The 21,295-nt window shown below is 42.4% G+C and overlaps 1 protein-coding gene across 1 annotated transcript in view; it reads left to right on the forward strand.

Moving 5' to 3' along the window:
* The window catches only part of LOC103183477 (tyrosine-protein kinase ZAP-70), a 42,099-nt gene extending 21,029 nt beyond the window's left edge, over nucleotides 1-21,070 (forward strand). Inside the window, exons 3-13 of the mRNA XM_007900985.2 lie at nucleotides 4,969-5,129; nucleotides 6,143-6,281; nucleotides 6,879-6,957; nucleotides 8,482-8,513; nucleotides 10,002-10,062; nucleotides 11,091-11,253; nucleotides 13,593-13,799; nucleotides 14,339-14,531; nucleotides 15,285-15,425; nucleotides 18,711-18,823; nucleotides 20,583-21,070. Of these exons, the coding sequence (XP_007899176.1) occupies nucleotides 4,969-5,129; nucleotides 6,143-6,281; nucleotides 6,879-6,957; nucleotides 8,482-8,513; nucleotides 10,002-10,062; nucleotides 11,091-11,253; nucleotides 13,593-13,799; nucleotides 14,339-14,531; nucleotides 15,285-15,425; nucleotides 18,711-18,823; nucleotides 20,583-20,691 (1,398 nt within the window). The 3' untranslated portion in view covers nucleotides 20,692-21,070. The remainder of the gene's footprint in view (nucleotides 1-4,968; nucleotides 5,130-6,142; nucleotides 6,282-6,878; nucleotides 6,958-8,481; nucleotides 8,514-10,001; nucleotides 10,063-11,090; nucleotides 11,254-13,592; nucleotides 13,800-14,338; nucleotides 14,532-15,284; nucleotides 15,426-18,710; nucleotides 18,824-20,582) is intronic.
* Nucleotides 21,071-21,295: the final 225 nt, after the last annotated feature.

Below are 21,295 nucleotides of genomic sequence, written 5' to 3' on the forward strand. Positions count from 1 at the left end.
TCAATTTCTAACAGTTTTCTTTTCAAAACAGTTCATCCCGGAAACAAACAAACCGCACTTGGCACTTGCACCAAAATGTAATTCAATTTACGCGCTTCGCAAGACGGAAGCATGTCGAAGTTAATAAACCAGCCTCGAGTTTCATACGTCGTGTTGCACAGAGGTTTCGGTAGTGTGTAGTGACTGTGTATTGGTGGGCAAATGTGGCAGCGAGCTTGGTCCCAAACAGCGATGAAGTGAATAACGCAATAATAATCCTTGCATTTGATGCAGAGCCTTATCACGTCTTCGAGACGTCTCAAAGCGCTTCACAGAATATACTGCAAAGTGTAGTGACTGTGTACTTTGTGGGTGAAACGTGGCAGCCAATTGCGCCCAGCGATTGAATGACTCGCTTTTTTTTAATCTGGGGGAATTGCAGGCCAGGACACCGGGAGAAACTACCTTTGCTTTTGGAATCATTAGGAACGTGGGATCTTTAACATCCAGATAGACAGGACCCTCAGCAATAACCCCGTCCTGGGACGCCACCTGGCGGACATTTCAGTCAATGGTTTTAAGATCACTTTCGGAGGAAACCGCACCAGATCTTTGTTGCTTATTGAGGATTAAATTGTTATCATTTGCCGGCTCAGAAATGATGGAGCTGAGAATACGAACTGCACACCAGTGGTTTAATACTCATGATAGGTTATAAGTGTTAAAATACCTCTGACTATTTATTATACGACATTAAATGATATGAATTATCTTATGAATCAAATAAAATGATATTTAATATATTGTAAATGTTAAAAAAAACAAAATTTCTGCGCTCACTCTCAGAATTTGTAGTGCAGTGAGTGGGAACTGAATACATCCATGGACTGTGCACAGCGCAAACCCTCAGCCAAGTAACTTCTTAACTAACAAATGTTATTACGTACATTATTCTTCTTTGTGTCAGCCGGCTGTCTGACATTGGTGGCAAGCCGTCCATCCTGGGTTTAAGTGTATCCAAACCAGACTGAGAGTACCACACACGTCTGACACACAAACACCTGGAGATTTTTCCGTGCCTGGGATGGAAGGTGCACTCTCTCCCTAAAAAGATGCATCACTGTTTACCTAACACCAGGGATTATTAGGCACAGGCCGGCAAGAACCAAGGCTTGGGGACTCCCAGAGTGTGCGTTGGGGTAACTGCTGGAGTTTACCCAGCTTACCATCGAGAGCGCTGTCTGGCAAGCTTCCCGCTGCTTGTCCAGCGAGGACCACTCTACCCATTACGGCTTTGCCTTGCAGGGTTAACGGGAGTTGAGTGAGAAGAATTCCTGCCCACAGTGACTGGTCTGCCCCTCCAAATCCTGCCACTGAGCCAGGCTGGACTGTGCTGTCATCAGCAGTGTCCTGGAAATACTACAGGACCAGCCTCCATAACCTCTACAGAGAATTGATTTGATTCTGACATTATATTGCCAAGCCCGTCAGTCAGGAGGCAGCTCAGCTCCAAGGAGACCCACTCCTCCTCCGATACTACGGAGTCCTGTAGCTCAGTGGTTAGAGCACTCGCTTTGCAAGTGAGAGACCCGAGTTCAATTCCCGGCAGAGGGTGAAACCTCGGGCAAGTTTCCTTACTCCACACAGAGCCTAATAATAATCCCTCCAAAAACCCAAAACAATAGTTAAATTGGTCATTTTCAATCTACGACTGTTTGTGGGACATTGCTGTGCGCGATTGGTTGCCGCGTTCGCCCATAAATATACAGTCAATTCACTTTACAGTGTGAAGCGCTTTGGGATGTCCTCCCGACGTGAAAAGCGCTATATCAAATGCAAGGATTATTATTATTATTATCACGACTATGTAACATGAATCTGGTTTCCTGTGTCTGCAAATAATGCCTGAAACATCCTCCAGGTGGTGCCCTAAGACAAGATTTGTAATCATTTACAAGTCTCAGTGTCGCGGCTGTTACTTATAGAAACATAGCAAAACAGGGAACAACAGGAGACCATTCACAGTTCCACCAGTTTATGAGAATTTGGCAGATCCTTTTATCCTTATGCACATAATAATATTATTAATAATAATAATAATCCTTGCATTTGATATAGTACCTTATCACATCTTCGAGACGTCTCAAAGCGCTTCACAGAATATACTGTAAAGTGAATTGGCTGCTTATATTGTGGGCGAAACGTGCCAGCCAATTGCGCACAGCAGCGTCCCACAAACAGTGGTGGATTAAGTGACCACATATTTTGAGTTATGAGACATGACCCTTCAGAGGGGGAGGGGGAAGTACCTGCCATTACATTGGGAGCCCTTTCTAAGGGTGGGTGTCAAACCAACCCCAAGAGGGGATCCCCGAGAAGCTGAAAATCCATGTTGACAATGACACAGATTTTAAATTTGGAAGCAAGAGTCGACATAAATAAGCATCAATAAAATTCCCCCATTAACTTAGTGCTAGTTTTGCGCTCTCTACAGTTTAATTTCACTGCAATTAAGATCTAATTTCAGACTTCGCTAAAAGGCAGTGTGCCCAGTTAAAGCTGAAGTTCTACGCAGTGGTCGTTTGATGGATAAACTTACAGGGTTCACCTCTCTTGTCGAGGTCCGTTTTTGCTTAAGGAATAAATTGATCCAAAAAAAAAAAGCCTTTGGCCTTCAATAGAGTAGCTTGCTTTCAGCGCATTCGTGTACACACTTTGTTTCGAAGAGATAACTTCCAATGTTTCGCCCACAAAATATACAGTCACTACACTTTTACAGTATATTCTGGGAAGCGCTTTGAGATGTCTCAAAGACGCGATAAGGTGTTCTACCAAATGCAAGGATAATTATTATTATTATATTATAAAAGTTTCAGGAAACAATCTCTCGGCCTTACTGATTATCCACGTAGACCATAAGATCAGTTCGGAAGAGGAAGGCCCATTGGACCCATTTGATCTTATCCTTTTGGAGTACCCACCCTAATGTCTTCCCAGTCTAGCATCCTGGCCTTACTCACGTTTCTTGTCCAACCTGTTACACTCGATGGTTACCCTCTGGGTAACAGAGGATATACTTCCTGGTTTCATAATTCAGTGTTACACTGAGCAGCTTTCATATCACGCCGGTATTATTTACATGGTGTGCGATGAATTTATTTTTGGTTCAGCTCCTGTGGTTTTGTAGGAAACCACTTACCTTTCATGACTGAAGAGCAAGCTTTTCAGAGCGCATACCAGCATACTAACATACGAGCGTGCTAGCATCCCAAAACCACCTGAGTTTATTCAACAAGAGGGGAATTTCATCTGCATTAATAATGGCACCTACATTTCTGTTGAATGAAATGCTGCTGACAATCTCGCCTGCCTTCAGTGTGTGACTTCTGCTTTCCTCATAGACATGGTTCAACTTAGGTTGTTCAGTCCCATGTGATACGATTTTCTTTCTGCGTTATAAAACACGTTTAACTCTAAAGGCCGTTTAATAAAATCCCACACAAGTGAATATGAACTGGAACTAAAGTGAGACGGAGTTGGAAATTGGTTGGCAGAGGGTTGGGATAAAATTTATATTCTCTGATTGACATTTGATGTCCTACTATGGTCAGTTCTGGGTCTTAGATTTTTACGCTTTGCATAAATAACCTGAGTGTAGGAGTAGACGGGTTTATATCTGTTTGCAGTTGGGCTAAAATAGGAAGTATGGTGAATGGTGAAGAAGACACAGATTATAGAGAGATAAAACTGATTATCTGTGGAGCTGATTATTTGTGAAGTCCTGTAGCTCAGTGGTTAGAGCACTCGCTTTGCAAGCGAGAGACCTGAGTTCAATTCCAGGCAGAGGGCGAAACCTTGGGCAAGTTTCCTTACTCCACACAGAGCCTAATAATAATCCCTCCAAAACCAAAAACAATAATAAATTGGTCATTTTCAATCTACGACGGTTTGTGGGACAATGCTGTGCCGAATTGGCTGCCGCTTTCGCCCACAAATATACAGTCAATTCACTTTACAGTGTGTTCTGTGAAGCGCTTTGGGACGTCCTCCCGACGTGAAAAGCGCTATATCAAATGCAAGGATCATTATTATTATTAAAGCGAATGGGCAGGTACTGTTAAACGAGACAAAGCATGAGTTGCACATTTGGATATTAAACTTGCAGAAGGGAATACATGTTGAATGGGGAGGTACGAGATGGTACAGATAACAAAGGGGACAAGGGGTTGAGATACGCTAGCCATTGATAGATATCATAGCAAGTTGATAGATATTTGTCATATCCTTTCAATAATTGATTGTCTGATACCGGACACTTAATCTATGACCGATCAATACCATGTAAACATTCAACATTTATTTGCAAGTACCCTGATCTATCAACTTACGGAATTATTATAGAAAAATTCTGAATCGCAGTACTTATATATGGAAATGAATGAAACTGGGTTGAATTTAATTCATTCTACGTGAGCTCGCGATCTCGCCTGACGCTCTAATGCAGTATTGAATGAGCGCTGAACTGTCAGAGGTGCCATCCTTCAGATGAAACGTTAAACTGAGGTCCTGTTTGGCTGTTCAGGCGGACTTTAAAGAACCCGTGGGGCAGTATGAAAAGAGAAAGGAGTTTCTCCCAGTGTCCTGACTAACAATTGCCTTCAAATTCACGGTCACTATACTTGTCACTACATTCTACAGTAAAATCCTGGTAAAGTGCGTTGAGACATCCTCGCGACATTAAAGTTGCTGCATTTTGTAATACTATAAAAATGTGCTGTTTGCCTGGGATTGGGATTCTCTGTGTTCTCTTCTATTTCGTCTTCAAGACTGAGGTGGATAGCTATTTGTTAGGTCAGGATATTAAGGGATATAGGGCGAGGGCGGGCAATTGAAGTTGAGGTACAGATCAGCCATGATCTTATAGAATGGCGGAACAGGCTCAAGGGGCTGAATGGCCTATTCCTCTTTCTATGCTTCTCTGATTTGCAGGGCGAGGATCTGGAACAAGCAATTATCACTCAAGCTCCACAGTTAGAGAAACTAATTGCAACCACTGCCCATGAGAAGATGCCCTGGTACCATGGTTCCATCTCTCGGTCAAATGCAGAACAACTATTATACTCCAATAACCAGACAGATGGGAAATTTCTGTAAGTTCTGGAAACCTTTCCTTGATATTTTAAGGGTTGTTTTTGTCTTAAACTAAAGTGTAAAGAGGAATGATAATCCATTAATCCGCTAAGAGCAGGTTGGTCTACTGCATTGTGTGTCAGCCTGGCTCAGTGGTAGTGCTCTCGCCTCTGAGTCACAAGGTTGTGGGTTCAAGCCCCACGTTCGGACTTGGAATCACATCATCTAAGCTGACGCTCCAATACAGTGCTGCGGGGGTGTTGCATTGTTGGAGGTGCTGTTCTTCGGATTAGATGTTAAACCGAGGTCCTATTTGTTGTTCAGTTTTGATGTTAACGATTCCATGGCCCTGTTCGAAAAGAGAAGGGAGTTTCTCCCGATGTCCTGGCCAACAATCCCCCAAATAAAATTGGTCATTCGATTCATGTCTGTTTGTAGGACATTACTGCGCGCAATGACATGATAAGGCACTATATCAAATGCAAGGCTTATTATTACAATAATTATAACAATAATTCTGGCATTGCACAACATGCCAATTTCTGGTTCAATGAATCAATTTCTATTTGGTGAACCAGGTGTCTGACACACATGGAAACCCATGGACACTCTTAAAAATATCCCAACCAGGCTGGAAGCTCCACATGCGTATGGTACCTACGCATGGAAATTTCCCTATGGAATGCTCACTGGCTCCCTGCTTACTTAATTCTGGAGAGTATTAGTCGCAGGTTGTGTTGTAATAAGTTAAAGACAATGATTCATTATAAAATCTTCAATTGTGGTGTCAATTGGATATCAGGCTTCATTGTGACTATAACACAGAGTGGTTCTCTTTAGGTCACCTGCGGAAATGTGTATAAGTGCCTATCTGATGAAAATAAAAACCGCAAGATCACAAATAGGGAATTAACTTGAATGCAAGAATTTGGGGAAAGAGTAGACTAATTCATAGTGATAAGCCCAAATATATCAAATGCAATGATTATGGTAATTTCATCTAAGAAATAGTATTTGTTTTCTTTTGTTCCAGACTCAGGGAGCGAAATACGCCAGGAACATACGCACTTTCTATGATCTATGGCAAGACAGTTTACCATTACAAAATAGACATGGATAAGTCGGGAAAGTTTTCTATTCCGGAGGGATCAAAGTTCGATACTCTCTGGCAGGTAAATCACACTTACTTACTCTTCAAACTCACAAGCAGGGGGCTTGTCACATCGAAGGGTAAGGCATGAACGGGCTCCTCAGAGAGACGTGGAGACCATTGCACTTGTACTCAGAGCTTCATGGAGAACAAAGGAGAGTCCAAGCCAATTAGCATGAAACTAGGATACTACGTTCTGAAATTCTGGAACACTCTCCCTCAATCCCTCCGCCTTGCCCCCTGTCTCCCCTTTTTCAAGTTCCACCTGAAAACCTTCTTCTTCGGACCGTACTTACAGCCACCTCCCCCCCACCCTGCCTCTCCCCGCCACAGGGTGAGATTTCTGCCCCGGTCATCGCTCCTGAATACAGTCGGTTGAGGGATGACCACATTGGCCGTATTAACACAATTAAAAATATCAAAAACTATGGACATTCACCCCTAATTCCATTTTAAATGTCAACTAAATTCACCTGTCCTTTGTTTTTGGTAGGGGGTGGTCAGAGGGCACGTTTTATATATTTTTTGTGCTTTAATAAGAACCTTTGCAGACTAAACAAACTGCCACGTTAAATTTTAAAAAAAAAAAAATTCGTCATTTCTGTTCTGTGTTTTAAAGCTGGTGGAATATTTGAAGCTCAAGCCTGATGGAGTTGTCTTTACTCTTCGTGAAACCTGCAACAGCCCGAGCCACCCTGGTGAGTTATGCATTAAGACTGTTTGCGGTGACTGCATTCGAGACCTCAGTCCACCTACTTCAATTGGTAGAATTACGGTTAAACTACAGTGATGATTACCAGTCAGACTGAAGGTGGGGGAGGAATATCTCGTGTGATGTGGTGAAACAATTCATCTGCAGAGCCTTGAGAGAATTCTGAACAACTATTTAGTATTTCTTGGAGGTTCTCAAACTGCTTTTGTTGGGTTTACTCAATGGCCTGGTTGATAAAAGTACCACCTAAGAAGCACTGCAACATCCAGACCAAGAGGTTGTGTGATTGATCCCCGCTGCTCAGCTGAGCCTAACGGGGCAACAGATGGGAGCTGTAATTGATCTCAGTGGAGTCCTGTAGCTCAGAGGTTCGATTCCTCCCCCCCGACCGCCCCCCATTTTGTGTGACTTGTTTTTGCTCAAGTCCCCCCCCCCGCCTTGTGAATGTGAAACATCTCTGCGTGAATACAATGTAATGCACAATGCTCACAAACTCGCTTTGTGGTCACTTGTGGAACCGAACCGATGCTCAGTGAGCTTGACTGACATCGGTGCATGGGAAACTTGTGACTCTTTATCAGCCATCAACCTTCAGCGAAGTGTGTGTGTAAAGGTTGTGTGATAAGGAGCCATGAAGTAGGAATCACATTTTGTGATTTCCTGTCCTCTGACCTGATCGCACAAAAAAGTACTGCTGAACAGCAAATTTAAGTAGGTTGGAAAAAAAACCCATAGGTGATGCTAAATGTGATGGAATAATTAACACATCATGGGTTGTTCCACGTTTCGGTGCGGCCAGTATTCAGCAATGTTTTTGAGTTCTGTCTTAGCCTTTGAAGCCAGTTTGTCGTACGTATTCAAAAAACTTTGAGGAAACAGGCTCCGAAGCAAAGACTTTGTCATATTCCGTGCTAAGTGCAAAGAAAATAAGAGTAAAGCGAGTTAAATAGAGTCAATTCCCTGGAATGGTGAGCTGTCTCCCAAGAAAAAGATCTAAAAGTTGTTCGCATGAAACATAGAAAAGGAATGTTACGCAATGCCTTTGTCTCAAGAGTCAAAATCTCAACCACTGCGTCTAACCAACTTTGGGAATATAACGATATTCCATAAAGTGATGGGACGCAGACATGAGCCTGTGATTTGGTATTTAAAAGATTCTGCTGTCAGTCATTCCACTGCCAGAAACAGGCCTTTCGGGCGCAATTGGCTGCTGTGTTTCGCCCACATAACACCCAGTATATTCTGTGAAGCGCTTTGAGACGTCTCAAAGACGTGATGAGGTGCTATAATAAAATTAAAGGATTACTCGAGCCAACAGATTTGATGTGATCATAAAACGAGACAAACCGCTCCATAGATGCAAAGCTTTTGTGTCAAAAAAGATCGAACAGAATTGGATTTCAACCTAACATTTTTAAAAGAGTTTTTGCTTTCTTTTTTTAAAAAAACACACACACAGGAGCATAAAAGGTGCCAAGGTTATTCATTTTAACTCGCTTGTGTTTCACAGATTCACTGAGACCTCCCTCACTTCCTCCTAATGTAAGTATCACTTTAAAACTATGGTTTGATGTGGTCAACTCCTCTATGTTTTACATCGTACAGTTTTCGTATGTCTCGATTTGGAAGTGGGGTTTAGTTTGGGCTATTGAGTTAAACATAACCCAAAATTTAATCCACAATGCATTGAAGATCGCATGCCTTGGCACGTTCCTCCATTTAGAAATCGTATTTTTATTAGAGTTAGATTTTTGGAAGCAGCCAGGGTGGTTAGTTTGGTCAAAACCATTCCTGGTATTCAGATATGATGTAGATTCAATGCAACATAGTTGGTTTTGTAGATGACACACTTCCGTTCTCTTACCCTATCTTCAAAACTCTCCAAAAATGTACCTTTTTTTAAAAAAAATCTTGCTTTTGGGCCACATGCTTCATTCTCCACTTGTTCCGTCTGTTCTGAAATTGCCCTGTGCATCGCTAATTTCATATGCTCTGTTCCTCTGGCTTGACACGTCTTAAATTATCGTTTTGGGTTTATTTTTCAATTCCCCCTTAAAATGTTATAACCTTGAAAAGGTCCCCTCTGAGATGTCTTCTCTCTCGACTGAAGGTAGTGCAGTCATTTCTGCAGTTCTTTCATCTAATTTGGTCACTCAATCCACGACTGTTTGTGGGACGCTGCTGTGAGCAATTGGCTGCCGCGTTTCGCCCACAAAATACGCAGACAATTCACTTTACAGTATACCCTGTAAAGCGCTTTGAGACATCTTAAAGACATGATAAGGCGCTGGATTATTATTATTTTATTATCCTCATAGCTCTCCTCTACACTGTCACTAGAGCCTAGGAAGCTGCCTTATGTCCATGGTGACCAGAACTGTATGAGGTGCTCTCAAAGTGTGGCCTGATCTGAGCACTATTATAGCTTGACTGTGACATCTGGGCATCTAAACTCAACTGAATTAGCCATACTAATCCCTAACCGAGCACTCTTTACGTTAAAACAAGGGAACTCATTTGAGGTATGTGTAATGCTTGACAGATAAACCTGGAAAAAATACTTTCAGATACTCCAGGGAGTTAGTAGAATAAGAAGCTACAAGCTCAGATAAGTTTTTGGCAGACACCAGGAAGCATTTATTTAAATAGAAGTTAATTAACATCAGGAATGGATTATCACTATCGTTCCACCATTGTAGCTATCACTACATCCCCAAACTCTAGAGCACTCTTCCTCTATCCCTCTGCCTTGCCCCTTCCTTCCCCATCTTCAGATCAAGGCTGATTACCTTCCTATTTGACCGTGCCTATGGTCACCTCCCCCTCTCCATGGCTCGGGGGCGTGCTCTGCCACTGTCAAGCTCTCTGGGACCCTACCCTGCATGAGGGGCGCTATATAAATGCAAGTTGTTGTTGTTGTTGTATCAGGAAGGCTGGTTGAGGCCAAAACCCTGTACTCATTAAAGAAACAGTTTGCTGTTTCAGAAGCACAGGAATAAGAATATTAATGAAACTCGGTCTGATTTTCAGAGACTAAGTGTTGTGGCCCTTAACATCAATGCTGATGGATACACACCAGACCCGGTTAAAGGTAAGTTTCTTAACACTCACCATCGAGCTCTGTGCGTCTGAGCTAATGACTGTCTAAAAGTGAGTGATAGACATCTAGATGTTTGCCGTTTGCGCTGGTACCCAGAAAAAAGATAATGAACTTCCTACTGAAGATTAAAATGATTGGTTGGGTGATATTTTGGAGAGGACATGCCCAGAGTATTTCACCACAAACCATCAGTTCCTAAGAATTGATATCCCCATCTTCTGCTGTGGGGAGTGACTTTGATAATCTGCTTTTATAAATATGCATGTATGCATATATATTATATATATTTTAAAAAAAATGTTGGTCACTCAATCCACGACTGTTTGTGGGACACTGCTGTGCGCAAATGGCTGCCACCTTTCTCCCACAAAATACACAGTTAATTCAGTTTGCAGTATACTCTGAGAAGTGCTTCGAGACGTCTTGAAGACGTGACAAAGCGCTATATCAAATGAAAGTATTATTATTATTAATATTATAAATAAAATATCTTCACAGTCACTACACCTAATGGGAAGTAGACTGCGGGGTATCAAATTGGAAGCTTCTGAGTGTATAGTAATTTACGGTTTGTAATGGAACTTGGAAACCAATCCCAGTCCCAAACAACGGCTGCAGGTTCAGTTGAGTCGAGTCCTTCGATGCTGGACTCGAAATCTGGAATTTGGTGATCAATGATTGGCAGGTAGGCCTTCAGCCTGTCTGCCCCCGACCTCTGGAATTCCATCCCACGGTCCCTCCGCCTTGCCCCCTCCCTTGCCTCCTTCAAGACCCATCTCAAGACCCTCCGCTTCGACCGTGCCTTCGGTCACCCTCCTAACCCTAACCCTCCCCTACCCTCCACCCCTCCTGATCCCAACCACCATCTCCGGTGTGGTCTACCCAGTGCCTTGGGACATCCTCCTGATGTGAGAGGCGCTATACAAATGTAACTTGTTGTTGCACTGAAATAGGAATAAGTTTATAGGGTTAAATGGCCTGTTTGTTTTCTTATGTAATTGACAAATTCTTCTTTGCAGGTAGGGTTCCTCTACCCATGGATTCCAACGTGTTTGGAAGCATCTACAGTGACCCGAAAGAGATGAAGCTCTACCTCCTGCGAGAAAACCTGATGATAGACGAATTGGAGCTGGGATCTGGCAACTTTGGCTCTGTGAAAAAAGGAGTTTATAAGTTGCCAAAGTAAGTAGGAACATGGGAACAGGAGTAGGCCATTGAGCCCCTCAAGCTTGTTCTGCCGTCCTATTAGATCATGGCGGATCTGTATCTCAACTCCAATTACCTGTCGGAAAAATAATTCACATCCGCACCTTGTATCTAGCACTCATAAAAATGACTTGTTTATTGGTCATTGGTCTGACAAATAGGGTTCAGCGACATGCTTAAGTTCTACATACCCATGCCTCCTCTGCATGGATAATCCTTGCATATATATGGAGTGTGCACTCTGCTTGTACAATCCTGGAACGTATCAGAAGAAGGTTGGCAAGAGCTCGATGCTTGTGAACTCAAGAGTGTGCGTTGGGCTATTGCTGGAGTTTAGCCAGCTAAAAGCTACATTGCTTGCCCTTGTTAGCATTGTCTGGCAAGCTGTCCACTACTTGTCCAGTTAGGACCACTCTTCTCAGTAGGGCTTTGACATGTAGGACTAACAGGAGGGGAGTAGGTAGAATCCCTGTCCGGAGTGACCAACCTGCTCCTCCAAGCTGACTGGACTGCCATTAATAATCCATTGGAGAATTGCAGATATGCGGAAGATTGATTCATTTCTGACATTCCATTGCCAGACACGTCACCTTGGAGCCAGCTCAACACCAGAGAGACCTCGCTTATCACCTCCCACCGCTCCCCCCACCCTCCACGAAACCAGGGAAGTTACCTTTGATGGTCCAGTATGTGTAACCAACAAAGGATGCAATTTCCACCCAGCTTTGTACCGAGTCGGTACTTTGGCAATTTATACTCAGCGCTGGTTGGACTCCAGCAGTACCCCAATGCACACTCTGGGGTCCCCAAGCCTTGACACAGCTTGGTTTGGATACTCTTAAGCATGGTGATGGGTTTTCGCATGTGTCAGGCACCCGACTGATCAAAAACAATCAAACAAACCCCCCAAAAAACTGAGTGCTGACATTTCAGTCAGAGCGCGATGGGGATGCTTCACTTGCCTGCAGCATCTCTGGGCCAGAAAGGGGGAAAGAGGTTTACTTTCCTGATAAGTGTACACTGATCTCAGATGGAAGCGTTGCAATATGTGTTTGTTGGCTGAAGGCAAAATGATGCTTGTGGTCCAACAGCCCACTATCATTCACTGTCTAGGCTAAGCTCACACCATAGTGTTACCGTATGTGTGGGAGACTTGTGAGCTGCTGTTGCTTTTGTGTAAACACATCCCACCTTAAGACAGGCGACTCATTGAATATTTCAGCCCCAGTTGGTCCAGTCTATGTTTTTTTTTCCACGCTGTATTTTGTTTTCCACGTGGTACGTGAGTCACTTAATTTAGTTCCATTGTCCATATACCCTTTAATAGTCTTCTCACTAATTCCCTTTTGAAAGGAAGGTCTCGACTCTGCTTCCATCACAGTCTTTGTGGCAGAATATTCCAAATTCCCAGCGCCCTGATTATCTTAAGCTCTTCTTCTCTCTCTTTGCCCACTCATAGAAACATAGAAACAGGAGGAGGCCATTCAGCCCCTCGAGCCTGTTCCACCATTCTATGAAATCATGGCTGAACAGTTCAAATAATCTATTTGTACATTATCATCGGGGAGAAATTCCACCTCGCTCCAGCATTTTAGAACATCCAAAATTTGGCATATTCTTAAATATGGCTTAATCTCAAAAAAGTGTTTCTATTAAGAGTCCAAGAAAAACAGCTTCAAAGACTGAATTCAACAATTTGCCAAATTCTGGATCCTTTCCAATGCTACTCTACAGAGAGATAGAATAAATCTAGATTTGGGTGAATTTTATTCCCAGTTATCTCTTCATAATCTTCTAAGCGACTACTTGTTTTATACCTCTGTCACAGTTTAAATCCTCCTATATTGATCTAGTTAACTTATCTACAAAGTTATTAGGCTTTGGTCTTGGCTAACTTGTGCGTACAGTACTCAGGAAGGGAAGAAAGAAGACAGCAAATTCAGTTTAATTACTAAGGAGAAGATGAAATTACTATATAGCATCAGCCTGGCTCAGCATTTACTGTGCTAATTGCCCACATTTCGCCCACAAAATATACAGTCAATCCACGTTACACTATATTCTGTGAAGCGCTTTGAGACGTCTCATGATAAGGCACTATATCAAATACAAAGATTATTGTTATTATTACTGAAGTCTAGCGACTCTATATTTTGTGGCTGAACCAAGATAAGAGATGGATAGTGACTGAGAAAGTGAAAAAGAGAGGGTTGCTCAGCTCATGTGCGATCGCAAAAGAACCAGAGGTGGTTTGGACATTACAGAAGGAGCCTTATTTGTTAGCGTAATCGATCGTTGTTGTGTTTTCTCTCCAGGAAGCATATCGATGTCGCCATTAAAGTGCTGAAAAACGACAACGAGAAGTCACTGAAGGATGAACTGATGAAAGAGGCGCAGTTTATGCAGCAATTGGATCATCCGTACATTGTGCGTTTAATTGGTGTGTGCGACGCAGAGCACCTGATGTTGGTGATGGAGATGGCATCGGGAGGACCTCTCAATAAATTCCTGTCCAGTAAAAAGTGAGTCATCCCCTCAATATGACCCGTCAGAAAATTATTACCTAGTTGTTCGTTTGGAACTTGCCTGCAGAACTCTTGCACGTGAGTCAGGATTAAGGCTGACGCTCCAATGCAATGCTCCGGCAAGCATAACATTGTCAGTTCACTTTACAGTATATTCTGTGAAGCGCTTTGAGACGTCTTGAAGACGTGATAAGCCGCTACATCAAATGCAAGGATTATTATTATTATTTTTGTCAGAGGTGTTGGTTTTCAGGTGAGATGTTAAAACCGAGGTCCCGTCTGCCTGCTCAGATGGACTTTGAGGTTCCTGTGGCACTATTTGAAAAGAGAAGGGAGTTTCTGCCAGTGACGCAGGCAACAATCCCTCAGATATAATCAGTCGTTTAGATCATGGCTGTTTGTGGGACAAACAGGGGCAGCGTGCAAATCGGCAGTAAAATTCTTGAAAGCGCCTTGAGGAGTTCTCACGAGGTAAAATGCCTTATATCAAAGTAAAAATGATTGTTATTTTTAAACGTGGTATATTTCCTCCCCAGAGACCAGATTTCTGTGGACAACATCGTGGAGCTACTCTTCCAGGTGTCTGAGGGCATGAAGTACCTGGAGCAAAAGAACTTTGTGCACAGGGATCTCGCTGCAAGAAATGTGCTCATTGTCCATCAACATTATGCCAAGATTAGTGATTTTGGATTGTCCAAAGCGATAGGTGCTGATGATAATTACTACAAGGTAAATCTTTTCATCAAATACACAGCAGCCTCTGGATAAGACCAATGTTGGGCCTTGAACCCACCAGCCAAAGTTGTGAGGACTGGGCCATCACCAGGACAAATCTAACCAGTGATAATTATCACATCATGTGTCACCTGTCACTTCTCCTACCCCACCATTTAAATCAGTGGCCCTGAGGCCAATTGAAATGTGGAATCCGAGGTCCCGTCTGCCTATTTGAGTGGATGTAAACGATCCCTTGGCACTACTTGAAAAGAAAAGGGAGTTTCGCCAACAAGCCCCCAAATAAAACTGATCATTCTTTTCATGGCTGTTCGTGGGACGTTGCTGTGCGCAATTGGGCTGCCCCCCGTTTGCTGACAAATACAATCACTCCACTTCACAGTAGATTCCCGTGAAGCACTTTGGGACGATCTCTCGACGTGAAAAGTGCTGTACCAAATACAAGGACTAATATTCTAATTAGTCCAAAGGTTATTCTAAGCTTGAAGGCTTAGTTGAAGACGGGCTGGAAGAGGCTCATGTGGAGCATAAACACCGGCATAGACCAGTTGGGCTGAATGGCCTGTTTCTGTACTGTATATTCTAATGTATTCTAATTGTATCGTCCCAGATAACAGAGGAGAACCTGTCACCAACTCACTCTATGTGTCCTGTCGCCAAACTAAAACAGAGAACCTCTTGACTGAGTTTTTGGAGAGTCCCGTTGAACTGTTTTTCATTGAGACTTTGCTGTTGTTTTGACCTTAGGCTCGAACAGCCGGAAAATGGCCTGTGAAGTGGTATGCCCCGGAGTGCATCAATTTCCGCAAGTTTTCCAGCAAGGCTGACGTCTGGAGCTTTGGCGTGACAATGTGGGAAGCATTCAGTTTTGGGCAAAAGCCATACAAGGTAATGGTCACGTCATATTCTGGTTGCAGTAGTTGCGAGGCATTATTTATCACGTTTACTTTTTTCTCCATCACAGAACCGTAATAATAATAATAATCCTTGCATTTGATACAGCGCTTTTCACATTTTCTAGACGTCTGAAAGCGCTTCACAGAAAATCCTGTAAAGTGAATTGACTGTGTACTTGTGGGTGAATAGTGATTTACAGCACAGAAGGAGGCCATTCAGCCCATCGTGTCAATACTGGCTCTCAGAATGAGCTATTCATTGAGTCCCATTTGGCCTCCATTTCCCCACACCCTTTAATAGATAATTGTTACACACGATATAGCGCCTTCTCACATCATTGAGATGGATCAAAGCACTTTACAAGATTTACTGTAAGGCACAGTGACGGTCTGTATTGTAAGTGAATGTGGCAGCCGGTTTGCGTACAGCAATGAAGTGAATGACTGAAGGGAATTTGGGGGATTGTTGACCAGGACATTGGAAGAAACTCTCTTCTCTTTTCAAGTATTGCCGTGGGATCTTTAGCGTCCGATCTGAAAGACAGAGCAGGTTGATAGGACCTCGGTCTCCACCAAAAGACGGCCCCTCCAACAAAAGTAACTCTCCCTCCAGCACTGCATTGGAGTGTCAGCTTATTTGTGAGGTTAAAAGTCCCACAACCTAATGATTCAGGGGAAAGAGCTGTACAACTGAGAAAGGCTGATGCCATTTTTGTGTTTTTTTTTAATTAAAAGTGAGTCAATTAACATAACACTGCTCACCATCTTCACCTCGTAATTGCAAATGTGCTGTCACGTGCGCAGATTCAAATCGATTGAATGAACCAACTTTTCAGTTTAAAATGACAGCTTGCTGCATTGCGATAGTTTGCACCTGAGGTTATCTCTGTCCAGGCTGGCCAAGTGCTAAAGGCACGACTGCACAATAAGGCTATTTAGCGGTGGGTGGCAGACAAAAAAAGTTGAAACAGAATCAAATCAGCGCTACACATTTAGAAAGAGGCCGTTTCCACAATGGAAAAGATAATTAACAGCCGAGGTTGCCTGCTCTGTCCACATGAAAGTCATGTTTCTTTTTGAACCAACTTCGGTCTTGCTGCACACAAAAGCATTCAGCAAACATGTCCCGCGATGTTATTTACAGCACTCTCTATTCCTCGCAGCAAATAGGTCTGAAGTCAATTCACCTGCAGCTGAAAGGTAGAGCAGACATACCCACTGGCCTGTTATACAGACCATTTGATGATGTTATACGGACACATTTGATGTTACGCGGATCGGGTGACACTGTGCAGGTTTCCTGTGGTTGAACAAAACAGGCTGGTCGATACTGTATGGCACGCAGCAGTAAAGGTTGCCATCTTTGGTGGTCGTTTTTTAAACTGGTTAAAAAGGCTGGTATGGTGTCCTGCAAATTCGCTCACTTAACGTATTCAGAGGTTCAGATAATTTCGTGATATACAGGGAGAAATTTCGTCTCTTTTTTGAGTAATCACGGAACTCCTTAAGGTCCACCCGAACAACTAGGTTTAACGTCTCGCCCAAAGGACAGAATCTCTAACGATACAGCACACACCCTGTGTGGGAGTGTCTGTCGAGACAGTGAGTTCAACGTTTTAACTCGGAGCTTGAACCCACAACTTTCTGACTCAGAGGTAAAGAGCCGGGGGCGCTCTGCATTGTCCAAGGTGTCGTCCTACGGATGAGATGTTAAACTAAGAGTCCCGTCTGCCTGTTCGGGTGGTCACTAACAATACGGCAGAGAAAATTGGTCATTCACTTTGTGGCTGTTTGTGAAACGCTGTTGTGCGCAAATTGTCTGAAGCATTTGCCGACAAAATAGACAATCACTCCGCTTCGCAGTAGAAATCCTGTAAAGTGCTTTGAGAAGTGTTGGCGATGTGATAGCGCTGTGTTAACTGCAAGGATTAGTATTTCCACTCAGAATAGAAAGGGCCTAATTGTGACTTTCTAATTATGAAAATGTATCATGAGAGATTAACATCACAGGATGTATCTTGCTCCCCCCCTCCACCCCCAATATCTCACCTTGTCCCTTCCAAGAGACATTAGTCATGGGTATCCAGACTCTGAGCCACTATTGTACATTTAGCTAGTCATTTTGAGTGCAGTAACTCTATAGATTACAACTGGAGATAAATCAATAAATAACTCTAGATTTATTTTGGTGCTCTAAATTTTACTCGCAGTAATTTCCAGTCTTTTGAAGTTACTTATTTTCTTATTTTTCTTCACATATCTTCAGTAGGGGCTCTTGCCCCTTATATCCCATTTTGTGTTTATAATAATAATTGTAATAATCCTTGCATTTGATACAGCGCCTTATCACGTCTTCGTCTCAAAGCGTTTCACAGAATAGACTGTAAAGTGAATTAACTGCGTATTTTTTGTTGGCGATACACGGCACTTAGGCGGCTAATGGTTTCTGGAATATTCCGGCACATGAACCTAGACGTCACTTTGATGAGGACATGATTTTCTCCGTAAGGGAGGAACCTCTTCACAGACAGGGTGGTGAGAATTTGGAACTCACTGCCTGAATCCGTAGTCGAAGCAGAAAGTGTCATATTTAATCCTTAATAAGCCTTGCATTTGATATTGTGCCTCTTCACGTCGTTAAGCCCTCTCATCACAGGATTTTACTGTGTTGTATTGAAAGAGTAGAATTCTGTGAACATAGGAATAGGAGGAGGCCATTCAGCCCCTCGAGCCTGTTCTGCCGTTCCATTAGATCATGGCTGATCTGTACATCAACTCCATTTGCCCACCTTTTCTCCACTTCCCTTGATACCCTTACCTCACAAATATCTATTGACCTCAGTCTTGAAAATTCCACTTGACCCTTTTGGGGGTCCAGGCATCCTCTGTGTGGAAAAATCTGCTTCTACTTTCACTCCTAACCGGCCTAACCCGTACTTTAAGATTATGGATTCCCTCATCAGAGGAAATAGTCTCTCTATATCTACCCCATCAAGTTCCTTTACCATTTTTAGCAGCTAGATTAGATCACCCCTCAACCTTCTGAACTCCAGGGTATACAGACCAAGTTTATGCAACCTGTCCTTGCAAGACGTGATAAGGTGCACTTTGAACAATGCAAACGTTGTTACTGTGACTGTGAGGGTATGGGCGAGGCGATTGTGATTAATTGTGTGATTTCCTTCAACATTAGGCAGAAATACTTTACTGATACACACTGATGGGCGGACCCTGTTTAAGACAACAGGAAGGATTAAAATCTGCTCTGTTTTTGCAGAAAATGAAAGGTCCAGATGTCGTTTCGTTCATTGAACAAGGCGGGCGATTGGAGCGTCCCAACGAATGCCCAGAGGAGATGCACAAGCTCATGCAGGAGTGCTGGATTTACAAGTAAGCGCTCGGAGAAGCTGCCCCGCATGAGAGGGCGCTATATAGACCCAAGTTGTTTGTGTTGTTGTGGTAAGGCCAAAGGGTTCACTGATAGCCCCATTCAGATCAACGGGTGCGTGACAACCTGGAAAATGTGAAGTTCCTGTCCACATACAAGGCAACCCGTTCAAACCGGCCTGGTTTAACTCAGGTTCGCGGGTGTATTGTGGATCCACACAAGACTGGTAACACAATACGAAAAAACCAGCTTCCGGCATTGACCAGCTGGCTTCTTACCCTATTCATGGCTGTTTGTGGGATGTTTCTTTGTTAATATTATTATTATTCCTGGGTCCGAAAAAGTCCGTTACCCAACTGACAAGGATCCAGCACATTTTTTTAAGAATTCGGCTCTCAAGAAAAAAATAATTGCCCTGCCCCCAACCCGTATCGTTAGTGTCTTAGACAAGATCACAGCCAAACCATTTCAATACATTTTTTTTTCCCAAATGAGGTGTCAGAAAATGTGTGACAGTGGAGTGTGTTGGTGTGGAATGTGTCATGGGTCTGATGTGCGAGTGTTTCTCAGTGGTATGCAGTACGTTCAATAGCCGTATGGCAGTGCTGCTTCAAGAATATGTCTCACTTCATAAATGGTTATTTTTAGCAGACTTTTGTGGTGGCAGAGATGCTGAAGCTACAGCAATGGCTTTTAGCCAGTTTATTTGCTCGGCTGTATGAAAAAAAAACTTCCAGTAAAAATAAGTTTCTACAAAATTCTACACCTGACATCTTCGCTGTAATTCATTTTGCTGTGCTCCATTCTTTCAAATTCAATGAAAAGAACAAAAAAAGAACGCTGTAGGGGTAATGATTCCAGCCTAAATTGATACCACCAGGTTGCAGCAGCTCACACAGGAAGATATAGATACTGTGTGGTCATTGGAAGGCAATGCATAGCTCTGATCATCAGCACCAATCAATAGTTTGTTCACTCAATCCACAACTATTTGTAGGACATTGCTGAGCACAATTGGCTGCCACATTTCGCTCACAAAATATACAGTCAATTCGCTTCACAGTGTAGTCTGTGAAACACTTTGAGACGTCTCAAAGACATGATAAGACTATATCAAATGCAATAATATTATTATTATATCAAATGCAAGGATTATTATTATTATTATCAAGCAATGTAAACACTCTCTAAGAGTGTCAAATGTACCCCTAAAATATACAGATCTACACCAGCAAGTTTTACCTGTGCACTTAAACTTTTTCATTTACTGCGTTAAATCCTTTTCTACTCTGTTCTGCTGATTAACTGGTTGAGTTCTGAATAATCAATAGATTCTGTTTGGGATATTTATTCTATTTATGCAGCATATTCAGAATGTCAAGAATATGGTAAATCGTTGCACTCAGTCTTAACTTTGACTTTTTTTCTTGAAAAAAACTTACAGCAAACCAGCTTCAAAATGAACGTTGCCTTTAAGAGTTTGCCAAATTTTGGGGGTTCTGAAATACTGTATCAACAAGAGTAAATCTAGACTCTGGAGGGATGCTTTGGTCATTTTACAATACAAGATAGTTTATATTTATATAGTGCCTTTCACATCAGGAGGACGTCTCAAATCCCTTCACAGATTTTTACCGTAAAGTCTAAATGATTGTATGTTATAAGCGAACCCTGCAGCCAATTTACGCACGGCAATGCCCCTCAATTTCTTTGACAAAGCTGAAATGTTTACAATGTGTTCCACTGTGTTTTCCTTCACAGGTGGGAAGAACGACCTGGATTTGTTCACGTTGAGGATAAAATGCGCGACTACTACTATAAGTTGACTCAGCAGCTGGCAGCAGCCGACGATGCAGCAGATAAGAGCTGAAGATACATTTATCTGCCGAAGCAATCTACGTATTTTCTATCATTAAGAGCTTCTGTAGTCAATAGCTATGAAAGCTTATTGCGACTTTAAACCTAGAAAATTTAAACACGTCATTCATCAACCAACGGGACTTTGATCAGAATTGGTTAAGTGCCTTGTGATGCCTTCCTGACGTGAAAGGCTCTATACAAATGCAACTGTTTTTTCAAGTAATTGATCTCATCTTCTGTGCCACCAAAATTCAATCTGAAATCCCACAAATGAGCTGCACAATGTATTGTCTTTCATCAGAACTGCTAGTCCTGAACTTGCACGAGTTAGTGAATAGTCCTGGTAAAATGTTAATTTTTAAAATAAATAAATAAATATATCCAACGCTGACTTGTATTTACGACAATGAATTAATGATGCATTAAATTGTTATATTAAATTAGAAATTGCATCAAATCCACTGTTATGTAGTCAGCTATTCGGATCACATCATGACTAATGATAAGCTGTGGCTTGTCTGTCTACAGTCTTATTATTCGGAAAAAAATATTAAAGGTTAATTTAAAAAATACTTGGAAAGGCATTCATAGCCAGCATAGATTTTATTAATGGT

Source organism: Callorhinchus milii, unplaced genomic scaffold, assembly GCF_018977255.1.
Source record: "Callorhinchus milii isolate IMCB2004 unplaced genomic scaffold, IMCB_Cmil_1.0 Scaffold21, whole genome shotgun sequence".
Classification (NCBI taxonomy): Eukaryota; Metazoa; Chordata; class Chondrichthyes; order Chimaeriformes; family Callorhinchidae; genus Callorhinchus; species Callorhinchus milii.